This window comes from Rhamphochromis longiceps, linkage group LG5 (assembly GCF_057381845.1).
Source record: "Rhamphochromis longiceps isolate RC_006_pf linkage group LG5, R_longiceps_female_GT1.1, whole genome shotgun sequence".
Lineage (NCBI taxonomy): Eukaryota > Metazoa > Chordata > Actinopteri > Cichliformes > Cichlidae > Rhamphochromis > Rhamphochromis longiceps.
In genome coordinates, this window is record NC_140561.1 from 19,909,924 (window position 1) to 19,923,948 (window position 14,025).

At 42.9% G+C, this 14,025-nt stretch overlaps 2 protein-coding genes across 4 annotated transcripts in view; both read right to left on the bottom strand.

The window, feature by feature from the left end:
* Positions 1 to 5,078, bottom strand: part of dip2bb (DIP2 acetate--CoA ligase B (putative)b) — a 64,837-nt gene extending 59,759 nt beyond the window's left edge. Inside the window, exon 1 of the mRNA XM_085406442.1 lies at positions 4,806 to 5,078. Within this exon, the coding sequence (XP_085262568.1) occupies positions 4,806 to 4,890 (85 nt within the window). The 5' untranslated portion in view covers positions 4,891 to 5,078. The remainder of the gene's footprint in view (positions 1 to 4,805) is intronic.
* A 3,063-nt stretch (positions 5,079 to 8,141) lies between these two features.
* Positions 8,142 to 13,924, bottom strand: atf7b (activating transcription factor 7b). Of its 3 annotated transcripts, none has more exons than XM_085406446.1 (12): positions 13,627 to 13,924; positions 12,632 to 12,693; positions 12,295 to 12,391; positions 12,018 to 12,145; positions 11,795 to 11,920; positions 11,549 to 11,706; positions 10,615 to 10,711; positions 10,373 to 10,492; positions 10,097 to 10,246; positions 9,464 to 9,637; positions 9,222 to 9,327; positions 8,142 to 9,075 (listed from the first exon to the last, which is right to left on the bottom strand). In XM_085406446.1, exons 2-12 carry the CDS (start codon positions 12,677 to 12,679, stop codon positions 8,846 to 8,848), a joined length of 1,434 nt encoding a protein of 477 aa, XP_085262572.1. In that variant the 5' UTR covers positions 12,680 to 12,693; positions 13,627 to 13,924; the 3' UTR covers positions 8,142 to 8,845. The 3 variants fall into 3 exon arrangements, with proteins under 3 accessions (XP_085262572.1, XP_085262571.1, XP_085262573.1); XM_085406445.1 differs by having other exon boundaries at positions 9,464 to 9,652; positions 13,627 to 13,922; XM_085406447.1 differs by having other exon boundaries at positions 8,935 to 9,102; positions 9,464 to 9,652; positions 13,627 to 13,921.
* Positions 13,925 to 14,025: the final 101 nt, after the last annotated feature.

Here is a 14,025-nt window from a genome sequence, read left to right on the forward strand (position 1 = left end):
AGTCATAGCTCAAGGGCAGGTGTGATCTGACAATGAAATGGTGTCACAGCTGCTGTGATCCCACAACAACAGTGTTTAGTTCAAATCAATAATTGTCTGAGTGGAGAATAACTAAACAGGATACTCAACATTGCTTGACGAGCTGTGCAGTTGTTTTTCACTTTCCCTCTTTTACTTTCACTCCCTAACATACTCTGAAGATAGAAGCTGCTGATATTATGAAGCCCAAATGCAGAAAACAGTTGTGGTTCAGAGGCTCCAAATTCCAGTCGAGTTCAAACAGCAAGTCTTTGACACCAACCAACCCCCCCCCCCCCCCCCCCCCCTCTCAAAGGTTCTCTTTGTGTCTGTACAGTCAAAGAGGTTAAAGTAGGTGGAGCTGTGCCCTTTCTCTTTCTCTCTCACACACACAGACACACACAAATACAGACAAATAAACACCCACACTGCAGCCCACAACTATTTCTGTCAAAAAAACGCTGATGCACATTTCCTCTGTTTGTTGCTAGGGGAGTCCCATCTATGTGGGCAACAATGGGGGAAATTGTTGCTATGTATAAGATAGCCATGAGAGAGCTTCAGACTCATTGGGGGTCCAGCTGCTGTTCGCCTTGTCCCATTGTGTGTATTCTGAGCACACGGCGAGGGCACTTTATCTCACTAGAAGTTGCGGATACAGAAACAGGACATCTGGACAGCAGCGAACCTTTTCATTAGCAAGAGAATCATGTCTCATCTAAAGTTACAAACGATGCACTCACCCTCTGAGGCTCAGTCCCCAGAAGAGGGACAAGTGGTGTCGACTTACCTCACAATCTCACTAAAAGACTCTCGCAGGTAACTCTGACCACCGTAGGCCCCTATGCTCAAAAATTCCTGCTTGCCAGCAACAGCTGCTCCAGGCAGACCATTTGACAAGAATGAAGAAGCAACCGTTTGCGAGGTTATAACAAAGCAAAAACACCGAAAACTGTACACAGCTGAAATTGGATGACTTGAAATCCAATCAGATTAGAGTAAATAACGAGTAGTTTGAAACCTGATAGACATCCTATAAAGAAAAGCACATTTGTTTCCTCCTATTATAAGAATAAAAATATACTAGAAAGAAATTGTTTATCATAAATATCTATAAAGGTGCACAGAGAACCATTTTTAGCAAATTCTCTCCTGTGGCCCAGTGGTCCACGGTGTTAACTGGTCAAGTGTACCGAGCACAGCTTCTGTGGGTTACAGAAGAACTTTCCTCTAAAACTTATTTCTTTTCTTCTTCTAAGGAAAGAAGGCTATACTCCGTGCTGAAGACAACAGCCTCCTTCACAAACCAGCACAATCTGGCTCTAAGCAGTATTATTCAGTGAAGTAGCCACTGAGGACCCGAGAGGCATGTGTTTGTCAAACTAAGGACTCTGACATACTCTGGAGCATGTTTGAAGGTAGTGGTACACACACTCGGACCTGGCAATGAGTGGCCTTCATTTATTTAAAAAAAGTCCTGACAGTTTATGAATAACCCTGGGTGATCGTGGCTCAAGAGTCGGCAGTCCGTCTTGTAATCGGAAGGTTGCTGATTCGAGCCCCGGCTCTGACAGTCTCGGTCGTTGTGTCCTTGGGCAAGACACTTCACCCGTTGCTTACTGGTGGTGGTCAGAGGGCCCGGTGGCGCCAGTGTCCGGCAGCCTCTCCTCTGTCAGTGCGCCCCAGGGCAGCTGTGGCTACAATGTAGCTTGCCATCACCAGTGTGTGAGTGGGTGAATGACTGAATGTGTAAAGCGCTTTGGGGTCCTTAGGGACTAGTAAAGCGCAATACAAATACAGGCCATTTATCATTTTTTTATTGCTTTTGGCCATTTTAATAATAAGACCTGCCAAAACCAATGCTCCAGACTAGGGCTGGTCCATATTATACCGTTCACGGTAATACCGGTATAATGTTAGGCAACGATAGGAAAATGAAATATCGCGATAGAATATGAGTAAAACGCGCATGCGCAGTGCCTTTGTTTTCATACGCACATGGCCGATTGTTGAGTGAAACAGATGAACCAGAATTGGTTTGTAAAAATGGTTTAACTTCAGTGATGTGGAACTGGTTTGGTGTTTGTCCGTCAGATACAAGACAAAGCACATTTTTTGCAGAACATGCAAGCGGCCGTCCTTATTGTCGTATTTGTCGGACTAAGATGCTCTTAAATCTGGGAGTAATCTGGGTCCTAAACCCCGTATTTCTCAGGTCAAACAACACTGCAGCATCACTGAGAGTTAAAAACTGTCTAAATTCTTTCATCTTTAATAAAACGATCAGCATTGCTGCTTTACCAGGTGTAACTATGAAGTTTAACTTCCAGGCATCCATGAAAACAAAATTTATTACATTTAACGGAGTTAGAAGTTAGCAGGAAGCTAGCGGAAGTTAGCACGCTAGTTTCGCTAGTTACCTAAGCATGATATAGCATGTTCTGACTGAGAGATTTCTGAAAAAATCAAACGTACAGCTCTGCTATCACTTCCAACATAAATGAAGGCAGGAAACTAAACAGCAGTGACGTTTGTAGGGTTACTGAAGTTGGGCTAGCTGGTATATAATGATGTGCTACGTGATCGCTAGCGACACAGCTATGTTAGCATAACATAAACAGTGAAGCTGGAGGACGAACACTAACACTTTCCCACTTGTAAAAGTTAACGTTAAGGTTCCTGATAGTTGGAGACAAATTCAGTCGCATGGCAGGATGCTGTAAACGGACCAAACTTCAGTCAGGAGAACAACTGAGATAATCCATCCACAATACAAGGTTAGTCATTAATATACTGCAACAACATGGGAATAGAGCAGCTGCCAGAGAATTCAACACTAATGAATCAATGGTACAGAAGTGGAGGAAGCAAGAATGAGTTGAATAAAGTTTGATTTATCTGACTGCTTTGTTTCGCTTAATGTGCCTTATAATCCCGTGCACCTTATGGTCCGAAAAATACGTACTGCACACTGCAGTTTAATGTTGCAAAGCACCTCTTTTTAACTTCAGTGGATATTATACATGGTTATGCTCAGGATATGTCAGCCCATTTCTACTGGAAATGCCTTTTGGTTAAACTTTCAGCAAGGAATTTGCATTTGCACTGTTACATTTTTATAAAGCTTTAATGTACATAAAAACCAGCTTCTTGTTTAAGTGAAAATAAATGGAAGGTTGTCTTTTTGCGCTAGTAATGTTGTGGAGTTGTATTTTGTCTCGCATCAATTATATCGTCAGTTATATCGTTATCGCAAATTTTCAAATATATATCGTGATAAATATTTTTGGCCATATCGCCCTGCTCTACTCAGGCACTCAACTAACTATATTTATAGTGGAACAGAGGATATTCATTTCTTTTACAAAGACATTTCCAAACTACATGATAGGTTCTCTTACAGAAGATCTGACTTAAAAAATCTCAAACTCTTAAAACAGTAAATTTCACAACCAAAGTGCTGCCTTTTGGGCTCAGTGGCACTTACATTTTGCAATCGTGCCACAGTGCTCAAACACCAACCCACACCAGGTAAACTGATCTGACACTGCAGTCACCTAATTCATTCACAAACAAGCTTTTTTCTTCCTTTTTCTTTTTTAAAAGTTCATCATGAAAAGTGCAGGATGATAACAATCGCAGTTATGAATGTGCCATTACTGCACGCCAGTGTGCACATCGTTACGGTTATTTCTCATTCGCTGCCTCTCAGCCACGTTCAATGAGATGAACATACAGTGAACAACCTCAGTTATTCACTCTCATTATCACACTGCTGATTGGAGCCTATAATTAAAGACACAACTCTTTCCCAGCACTAGCTCAGGTCTGAACAGGCTGCAGTCATGCTCCGAGAGTCTAGTCTATTAAGAGTGGTGCTGTTTTGTTTATTTTGCAGTTCCTATAACCTGAATCTAAACCAAAAACGGGGAAAACATTTTTTACATTTCACAGAGGTGTCACCTTTCGAATGAATACAAAAAGAAAGTCACGACACTTTTGCCGAGGTTCTTCTCGCTCTCGTGCCCATGTGAAGTTTCACCTCTTCTTTCACATGGGCTGGGCAACTCTGCGCTGCAACAGAGACCGAGGCATCATTAGTGGCCCATGCTTCCTCCTGCATGGCTCTCCATGTGAAACACAACATTACTCATCCACCCCCAGGCACCTGAGAACTGCACAGCACCAATCAAGTTGCTGCACAGTGATTCACAGTGTGAGGAGGAGACTTGCATAACAGTCAGCTCCATATTCTGTTTTCTTCCAGCCATTCTTACAAAAATAAATAATTAAATAAATGCACAAAATCCATTTTATTTGTGCAGCAGTTCAGGGTTCAGAGCGTTCAGAGAGCCCAATGAATCAGTTCGTGTCCACAAATTCTTCACACACAATGCCTTGACCCATTTCATTAGACAGGAGTGTATGTGCTCTGTAAACATTGCGTGGTATAGATGTGGGTTCATTAAGAATATAGAGAAGCGGAAGCTAAAAAAATAAATAAAAAACCCAAATATTAAGGTGATCATGCTAAGAGCATGCCATACACACGAAGATGACTGATGGAGAAACAACAGCTGGAAAAGGAGGTCACTTTGTTTTTATAAATTCTTGCAGTCGTGTCCCGATGCACTGCAGCAGCACCGACTCTCCTCCAGCTGACACGGGAAAGCAGACGGTGGATGACTGCACACAAACACGCTCACGCAGCCCTCTCTATTAACTTCAGCGAGCCGCAGCTTTCCCATCACCACCACCTACTTATCGCCGCTATATGCAAACCCTACCTTCGGAGAGCTCCAGATCCAACTCCGCCAGCTGGTCCCTGACCTCTTTAGGCAGAGCCGACAGATCAACGCCGCGGTCGGCCATCGTTGGAAGCACAGCAGCCTGCGGGATGTTTGTGAAATCTCAAATGACAGCAGGTAAGATCCACCATGAAGCTCAGAGGAAGAGGTGGGGGGGGATTTTAAAAAATCAAGATGTAGTAGTCGTGTTGTTTACTCCATCTCCGCGACTCCCCGACACCGCCATGACTGTGGGAGATGGGAACAACTCGCCAGAGGAGTCCGTCAGTCACATGACCAGGCTTGACGGTAATTGCCGTGACAGGATGGTGGGATGAAAAGCAGACTCTCTGCTCCCTCTGCTGTTGTGTTTTTACAGCTGGGAGAAAAAAGAAAAGAAAACACAGCATTCCTGTCGCCTCAGCTCACCTGCCACCTTCCCCTCAGGTGGGTGCTAGCTCGAGTTTGTACAGGTATTTTCATGCACTAATGGTGGAAGTGGCGCCAGGTTTTATTGGAGATATTTTGTGTGATGTTTCAAGGAAATATATAATCCCCCGTGGATTGGGGGGGGGGGGCGTATTTTCCTAATAAAAAATAGATAAATAAAAACAAAATATCAGAATAAAAAAAATGTAATGTTCACTTGCACACTTAACAAATTGAACAAAATTTTCAGGCTGCATCACTTTTTATTTATTTTCCACCTATTCCAAACAAAGATGGCACCGGAAATCACATGTACGCACTCATTTTAAACACGCTCGCCGGTCAACTCCGTAGTCACACCTTTCTAGTACCAGGTTGGTCGGTCTTTTGCCTCCAGAACTGCTGATTCAACAAGGTGCGTCACATTCCCAAATGCGCTCTGCTCCATTGACATCTGGTGACTGTGGAGGCCATTGAGTACAGTGGCAAGCTCAAGAAACCAGTTTCAGATCGTTGTGACATTTCACACTGTCTTGCTGGAAGACAGTGGCATAAAGAGATGGACATAGACAGAAAGAGTGGAGTTTAAACAGTGCTCAGTTGGTTCTAATGGGCCCAAAGTCTGCCAAGAAAATATACTCCATGCCATTTACACCAGCAGCAGCAGCCTGAACTGTTGATACAAGGCAGGATGGAGCCATGTTTTCTTGCTGTTTCCACAAAATGAAAAAATGAGTCTCATCAGACCTAAGAGCCAATCTTCTATTATCCAGTTTTGGTGAGCCTCAGTTTCTTGTTCTTTACTGGCAGGAATGGAACCCGCTGTGGTCTCTGCTGCTGTAGCTCATCTGCTTCAAGATTTGTCGTGTTGTGCATTCAGACATGCTCTTCTGCATACTTCGTTTGTAACAAGTATTTACTTGAGTTATCCTTGCTGTCAGTTCAAAGCAGTCTGGTGATTCTCTTCTTACATCCAGAGAATTACTGGATGCTTTCACTTTTTCAGACCAGTCTCTGTAAAACTTTAATAGACTGGTTCTTATATGGCGTCACTTTATACAACTTACCTTATTCACTCATTCATACAAGCACTTTTTATCCAACATTCACACTCCAATGGATGCATCAGAGCGCAACATGAGGTTAGTATCTTGCCCAAGGATATCTGGCATACAGACTGGAGGAGCCAGGGATTGAACCACCAACTTTCCGTTTAGTAGACGCCTCCTGAGCTAAAGCCAACCCAAACTTAGAGCACCTGGTATGCCAAGGTGGTCTGCCATCAAAGTACTAACCAGGCCAGACCTGCTTACCTGCTTAGTTTTTGAGATCAGACAAGTTTGGGTGTGCTCAAGGTGGCATGGAAATAACCATCTCTAGGCTGGTGTGCTTGTGTCAAAAATCCTACTAGATAACCAGTTTCTGAATTACTCAGACCACCCCCACCTGACACAACAACTCTGCCATGTTCAAAGTCCCTTTAAATCTAATGATCAGTTTGAACTTCAGGGGTTCGTCTTAACCATGTCAAGCCCTGGTGAGATCTGTGTGCAACTATTTTATTTGAGTAAATACTGTTAATTTGTATAATAATATTTATATAACAAACAGAATTTGTGTTTCTATGCATCTACGTTGTTGCCCTTTTGGCCAGGTTAACCAACCTATTTTGACAGCAGTAAAGGCAACACTATGTTTAGAGTTATGTTTCAATCAGTGGTCTAGATCCTGCATTTAACACCCTTTAACTTGTTTTTGGTTTTCCACCAACCAAAAAAAAAAAAAGTGGAAATTTTTATGCCATTGTTTCATCAGCTGCACCCAAAAAGATGCGATAAGTTTAATGAAAAACGACTTGCAGGCTTAAAAGCAGCTTACTTTTAACCCCAACATACTATTACTGAAGCACAATTCAGGTTCGTTAATTTATTTTTATTATTTGCTCAAGACAACTTATTCATTAGTTGAGACTGTACACAAATAATGTATCCCATCTTGAGGCCTGAGTAAACTCCTTCCAAGACATTTTCCCATGTGGATTCACTGTCGCTAAACACTTAAAAACTGTCCTCTTTACAAATTAAGGGGAAGTACTATTACATGAATTGGGGGGTGGGGGTCTAACATACCCACAGAGCAAAAATAAACATCTTAAAACAAAGACATGTTATAAAAGAGCAACAGGGAGGGGGGCAATATGATAGTCTTGGAAGTACAATGCCATATAAAATAAGCTGCATTTTAAAACTTGCAATTAAAAAGAAGCACCGTGCACAAGTATTGAGTCTACTTCATTATACAAGACGGCTCGTCAAAAGGTGGAAAGCACACAAGACCAGGACACCTGTAACTCTCTAAAAATGCACACTAATCACAAATCTCATTCACTCAAGAATACTTATCTTCACATTTGCTTTGGTCACCTCATAACTTTAGCTTTTAAAACTCGACCAAACACCCACCACCCCCTCAGCAGCTGGGCTACACATGTCATCTAAATGCAAGAACATCGATATTCAATAGAAAAATATATTGCACTAGTCTTTCCTCAACTGAAATGCATGGGTACTGGAGTTTAAAAATCTACGTATGATTATCATTTAAAGGCCGTCTGAAGGATCAAACTTTTCAAGTGTGTTACATTAGGACCGAGGATGGAATCCTTACAATGATTTTTGCATTGATAACAATGTTAGAGAACCAAAAAATAATATGAAAACAGTGAATAGGATGAATCACAAACAGTGGTAATCTTCACCCTTAAATACTCCATGCAGTCAATAGGGTTTCATACACAGGACTAACATGTCATCCATTCTGAATGGGTTAAAATACATGATTTAAAAAAAAAAAAAAGTGTCAGGCACACAATCACAGGGTAAACAGTGAACACCATCTACAATTTGGTTTGCTAAGAACTCAGCTGACTAAAGCGACAAGTGTATTAACTCAAAACTGAAAGAACAGGTTGAAAACAAAACAATATAAACACTTTCCAGGCTACTGCTCACTGCATTCAGCTCTCCTCAGACTTTCACTGCATTAGCAAAACATTATCTGACTAACATATCCGGCATAAAAAATCTTTTCTTACACATGAAAAATACAAGATATTTTACAGAAAAAGTGTCAGCCTGGGAAGGACAAATAAAAAGAAAAAAAAGAACTCATCACAACCAGTGTGTAGGAAGAAGGTGGACTACAGTGGCTTTGTGAAAGGAAGTTACAAAAAAACGATGTTTCTGATTCAGATTTTTCTTCTCGAGCCTTTAAACCTTTCCCAAGTGTCAGAACTGAACAAGAACTTACCCCAAACCCTGCAGAGTGAGTGTCTGACATGTAATTCATATTTACATAGAGAGTGACGAAGCTTCAATGAAAAAGGGAGCCTGCTTGGAGTGGAGGGCTGATGGAGGCACTGTGCCGCGTCTTTGTGTGATTATCGGCGACTGCGAGGGAATTGGGTGGGTGTGGAAGTGGATCTTAGTTTTGGGGTGTGGGTTGGAAGGGGAGAGGGATTTGAGGGCAGGTTCCTCTTTTCAGAAATCTTTGCACGAGTCCGACCTCCGAATGCCACTCGAGTTCATTCTGGTCTATTAAGTGTCTGCGGATCATCTCGGGGCGGACTGCGGCTGCATTGCCATGACAACCCCTGCAACCTGGCCCGATCCCATGCCGGCCAAGACCGACATGGCCACCGCCTCTGCAGCCCGCACGCTCAGCCCGTTGATGGTGGCCCCCGGACTTGTTGCCGAGGGCGACGGCACGTGCTGAATGACTGCCGCTGGGGAGCCGATGGGTTCAGTGGAAGTATCCCTGGAGGTTTCCTCTCCTCCTGCAGCTACAGACAGAGAGAGCAACATTCACCCTTAGAGAGGTGAGCGAGTAAAAATAATGCATTAGATGGGATGAGGTGACAGATGAATCCTGGCACAAGTGACACAGTACAAGAAGTCTGATGGTCAGTTCATTATCTCAACTGGTTACCTAATAAAGCTGCCTTCTTCTGCATAATAGTGACAGGGCAGTCCTTGTGGGCCAGGAGAAGCTGCTTCAGCTGTGCCACCTCATTCCTCAGATGGGTTACTTCATTCTGACAGCAGCACAAAAAGAAATACAGTACATAAATCATTCCCATCATGCCCCGTTATTGCCATATCACCACAGAAACCCATTTATGACCGCCAGGGTGTTTACATGCTTGATGTTACGCCCTGGAGACGACTCACTGTGAGGGAGACGTTCATGTTGGCCAGATCTTCTGCTTTTTTCTCCAGAGAGTTCACCCACAGCTTCCGCTTTTGCCTGCAGCGGGAAGCAGCTGCCCGATTCCTTTCCAGAAAACGCTGCCTCCTCTCGTCAGGGTCCATCTCTGCTGCTCGCCGCCGCCTGCCCCCTGTTGGCTGAGCAGGGGACACCTGGAGAATGAGGAGGGGGTAAAAGTTGGCTACTTGTAAACCCAAATGTGATCAGTAAGTGGGGGAGAACAGAACAACTGCATCAGGAACTTCTGACATTTAACAGGGGTAAAAAATCAGGGGTAGCAGACAATTTGGTGCCCTTAACTGTCAAATTAAAGCATCCAAACCAAAACACACTCAATCCAATGCTCATGCTTGACTTAAACTGACTCGGCCTTTATTTTGCATATATGAGCACAAATGTTGGACAAGCCTGACATTCTGCTAAATTTTTCTCTTTGATGCCATCAATAATGTGAAAACTACAGCTGTTAGCATTGAGTCTCATTTAGCTTTTTGAGGGAACATTCAAAGGTTTTCCTTCATCACACACATTTAACAGTCTATAGTCCTAGGTGTGCTCTAGGACCACATAACTTGTGTGATATGTGCACTACCTACCTGTGGTTGGGCAGGTGATGGTGCATCAGAGTTTTGAGAGGGCTGCTGGCTTTGTTCCTGTCGCTGTGGAACAGCAGGGATGGATCCTGACCCCCCACTGATGCTATCTTGTGCTCCTGGGCCCTGATGAGTTAGAGCTGCCTTCAACCGCTAAAAAGACACAGAGACAACACCCAGGTCATGTAAAAGTTTTATAAATGTCATTCGTTTGTTTATGTAAATGAAATGTTTAGCCAGCAGCCTACAAAATGATGAAAGTACAACTGATGGTCTCACCATCTTTGCCTCAGAGTGAAGAGTATAGCCAGATGGGGAGGATGAACCACTGCTAGCACCTCCAACAGGCGGTCCTGGAATCCCAGGGATGTTAGGCACTGTGTTCACTGGCCTCGCAAGCTCCACATAGCAACGAATATCCATAAAGTGGATGAGAGGGGAAAAACCAAAAGGATATGTTAAAATTCCATCCCAATTACAATTTGTTGTATAGTTTTTCATTTTTCTGGAAAATATCTTACAGATATAACTGAGGTCATCTGCACAGGACTGGGCAAGAGAGGAACTGCCTGTCCATTAGGGAGGTGCCTCACCAGTGGATACGAGCCTGTGGGAGAGCTGTTGGCCAGATTAGACATTTGTAAATAGGTGCTTCTCCACTGTGTTCCCACTGATAGAGCAGAGATCAGGCTTACAGTGTTTCACTTTTCCGATGAACACTTCTTCATGAGTTAACTGTACAGAGCTTACATAAGCAGCATGAAGATGTGACTCAAAAGTTCTCAAAGTTAAGCTTGGCTTGAGGAACACGCAAGTCTGGAGAATCGGGGTGGTGCAGAGCTGCAGCTCTCCAACACCTGCCTCAATTTCCATAGTAGATCAAGACACATACGATGATAGTAACCATACTTCTTTTGGAAATTAAAAAACAAAAAGATGCTAAACTGTGGTACAACACAACAACTACAGCTGCTTACTGTAATCCAAGTCTACGGATAAGAGATTCGCTGAAGAGGTAGCTATATTTCTAAGTTTGGGGTGAGTGTCTCAAAAAAGTTTAAATATTGGTAGAGAAACAATTTGTTAAAAGAGAAAAAAAGTGATGCTTTCTTTTGCACAAAAAACTGCAACAGCTTTACAATGGCCATAAATGATGGCTAATAAATAACAGACGCAGAGTCTAAAAGGCACTTTATGGTTCAATAAAAGTGACTGCCAAATATAGACTTTCTAATTAATAGGAGCATATCTCCCCACCAGGTAAAAATCAAACCGCCCCATCTTTGATTTCTGGTTGGACTGGATTACTGACTTTCTTGCTAGTTGGTCATGTGAAATTAGACTTATAATTTCTACATTTTACCAGCAGTTAATTCATTTTAAGTTTTACAAATTGTCAGCATGGTCCAAACAGTAAAACAGTAAAGCAAACCACAGCAACCTAAATTATTTTACCCAAGCTGTCTGTTGGAGGGTGGAGCTTGTGTGATGACGGAGGTTGGAGATGGCAACGTGGGGTGTAGTGAGTCATTACTCATGTGAAGGGGAAGAGAACCAGGACGCACAATAGTTGGAGTGGGAGCAGAGCTTGCCACGGGCTTTGTGTAGATCTCCTGTTAATAAATTAAGCAATGTAACTATTTTGTGTGTCCATCATTTTTACGTGCGTGCAAGGACAGCAAATTACAACACAGCTCTCACCCTAGAGTCTCTGCTGTTTTCTGACATGCTGGACGAGGAATCAGGAGTTCCAGGAGGAGAAGAATCGACTTGTAAGGGCCCCTCATCCTCATCTTTTACTTCAGATGGTGTTTGTAAAGATGCGGCCTTGAAGACCAAAAGCAAAGATGAGAAGATGAAAGCCTTCAAATTTTATCTTGAAACCAGCACACTGCGTGATCTACAGTAACCCTGTCTTTCTCACCGGGTTTTTCGTCCTCTGATCATCTTCCTGCGTTTTGCAAAACTCTTGCTCGAAGGAGGTGGCCAGCTCATTGAACAAACCGACCTCCTCACAGTTCTTCAGAAAACGTGTGGGAGTGGGGGTTTGGTCTGCCAAAAAACAAAAAAAACTGTCAGTATTAGTGGACAAAAATATCACCTTCAGACACAGACTATTATATACAATTCATCTATTCAGAGCACTGATCACCTCCTCAGCACAGATTAATTTAAAAAAAGACAAATGGCGATGCCATTACCTGCAATGATAACAGAGTCTGTCCTGGCAGGACCAAATTTTAATGTCATTTCATGCTTGTGTTTGTGTACTGACAGGTGATCTTCATTTGTGAATCTCTGCAAAAGACACCACACATGACATTTAAGGAATATCAAGACAGTTTTAATCCTGATGCGAGATTAATAACGCCTGGTTTCCACTATTAAAGCAATGTTTCATCATACATTACACAGCACCTTATCAGCAGTCGTAATTGGTGAGCTAAGCTGGGTTCAGTTAATAACAAGAGAATAAAAAGCAGAGATTCAGACTCCTATGGCTGTTTAGAGTTAGGGGTATGTCTTAAGAAATCATACCTGCCCACATCCTGGGGCAGTGCATACAAAGGGCCGGTCATCCGCCATCTCAGACAAATGATCTGTAAAAGAAAGCAACAAACACAGCAATGTCATCCAATTTATTAGGCGATAAACCAGCTGATGTTCAGGTTCCCAAGACATATTACATAAGGGCACCAGATATGTTACTACCAAATGTTCTTAACCTACAGCATCAGCTTGAGTGTCATGGAGCTGATAAGAACTACAATCTAAATCGTCATAATTTACACGTGCCTGCTCATCTGTCACCAAAATCACAATAACATCTGGATAGGAGGGACACAGGCCGAAGACTGTGGGCCTGTTTTGAGCATTTCTTTAGACTCGGTTGGGTATAATGTGGGACTAGCGTTCAACGATGAGGCAGCAAGAGCCAAAGCACCTCACCATGCAACCTCCACTTAACAGGATCGAGTCACTGGCGTTGGCTATTAGCGCTGTCGATGTAGTCCGGCTATGTAGTTAGCTATAAGACATGGGTTACAGACTGTGGACAGGACACACAGGTTACCAATCCATTACTGGTTAGCTATGACTTAATGAGAAATGGGCCGCAAGGTAGCACATCCACATTGCTAAGCACGTGAAATACTGTTTTCCACAACCTGACATACGTGTCATTATAGCGAACATGGAAGCTAACATTGAACAAACTCATTCCAAATATCAGAAGGCGCGGCACGTCTAGCAAATAAAGCTGTTTAGTGCAAGTACAATCCCCTAGCTGAGCTCATGCTAAGTGCTAATGGAAGCTTCGTTAGCTTGCCTTAAGTTACACTAACACGTCCGCCAACTTAGTAGCTAGCATTACACGTTAGCACGCTAATGCTAAATAGTGCCCATATACCAAGCCACGACTGTATGAGCGCGGTGCATGCCTTATGAATATCCAGACACATATATATACACACATTTTTTTTCTTTAAATGACGATTTACATTACATTTTACTAAAGTATGCCCTAAACTTACCCCACGTTTAGACTGCCTCTTCACTCCCCCCCTCCCAGCTCCGGACAGCGCTGCTGTGCTGCTGCTTGGCCGTTGTTGACACTCTTGACACTTCCATTATCCAAATACCGCGAGAGAACTTGGAAGAGTTATTATGTAACAGGATTTCTCTATGCGGGAGGAATCGTAGATTTTACACGAAATAAGATTGATATTATATGAATCATTACATATTCCCTGACTTTTATCTCAATGTGCCGTTATGTCAACTCTACATATATATTCCGCTGTGTTCGCGTCAACTACCAGCGAAAGCTATGAACACACCCACTGAAGACTAAGCCAAACGCGCCTACAGCAGTTACATAATGTTTATTTCCGGATGTTTACTTGGCAGATGGCATGTTGAAATCCTTGAAC

Excerpts from the sequence above, each read along its gene's own strand:
- atf7b (XM_085406445.1), bottom strand. The coding sequence starts at position 12,679 with ATGGCGGATGACCGGCCCTTTGTATGCACTGCCCCAGGATGTGGGCAG. Across the intron at positions 12,392-12,631 it reads CTGCCCCAGGATGTGGGCAG|AGATTCACAAATGAAGATCA; the intron begins GTATGATTTCTT and ends TGTCTTTTGCAG. Across the intron at positions 9,653-10,096 it reads CATCACCTGCCCAACCACAG|GTGTCCCCTGCTCAGCCAAC; the intron begins GTAGGTAGTGCA and ends CTCATTCTCCAG.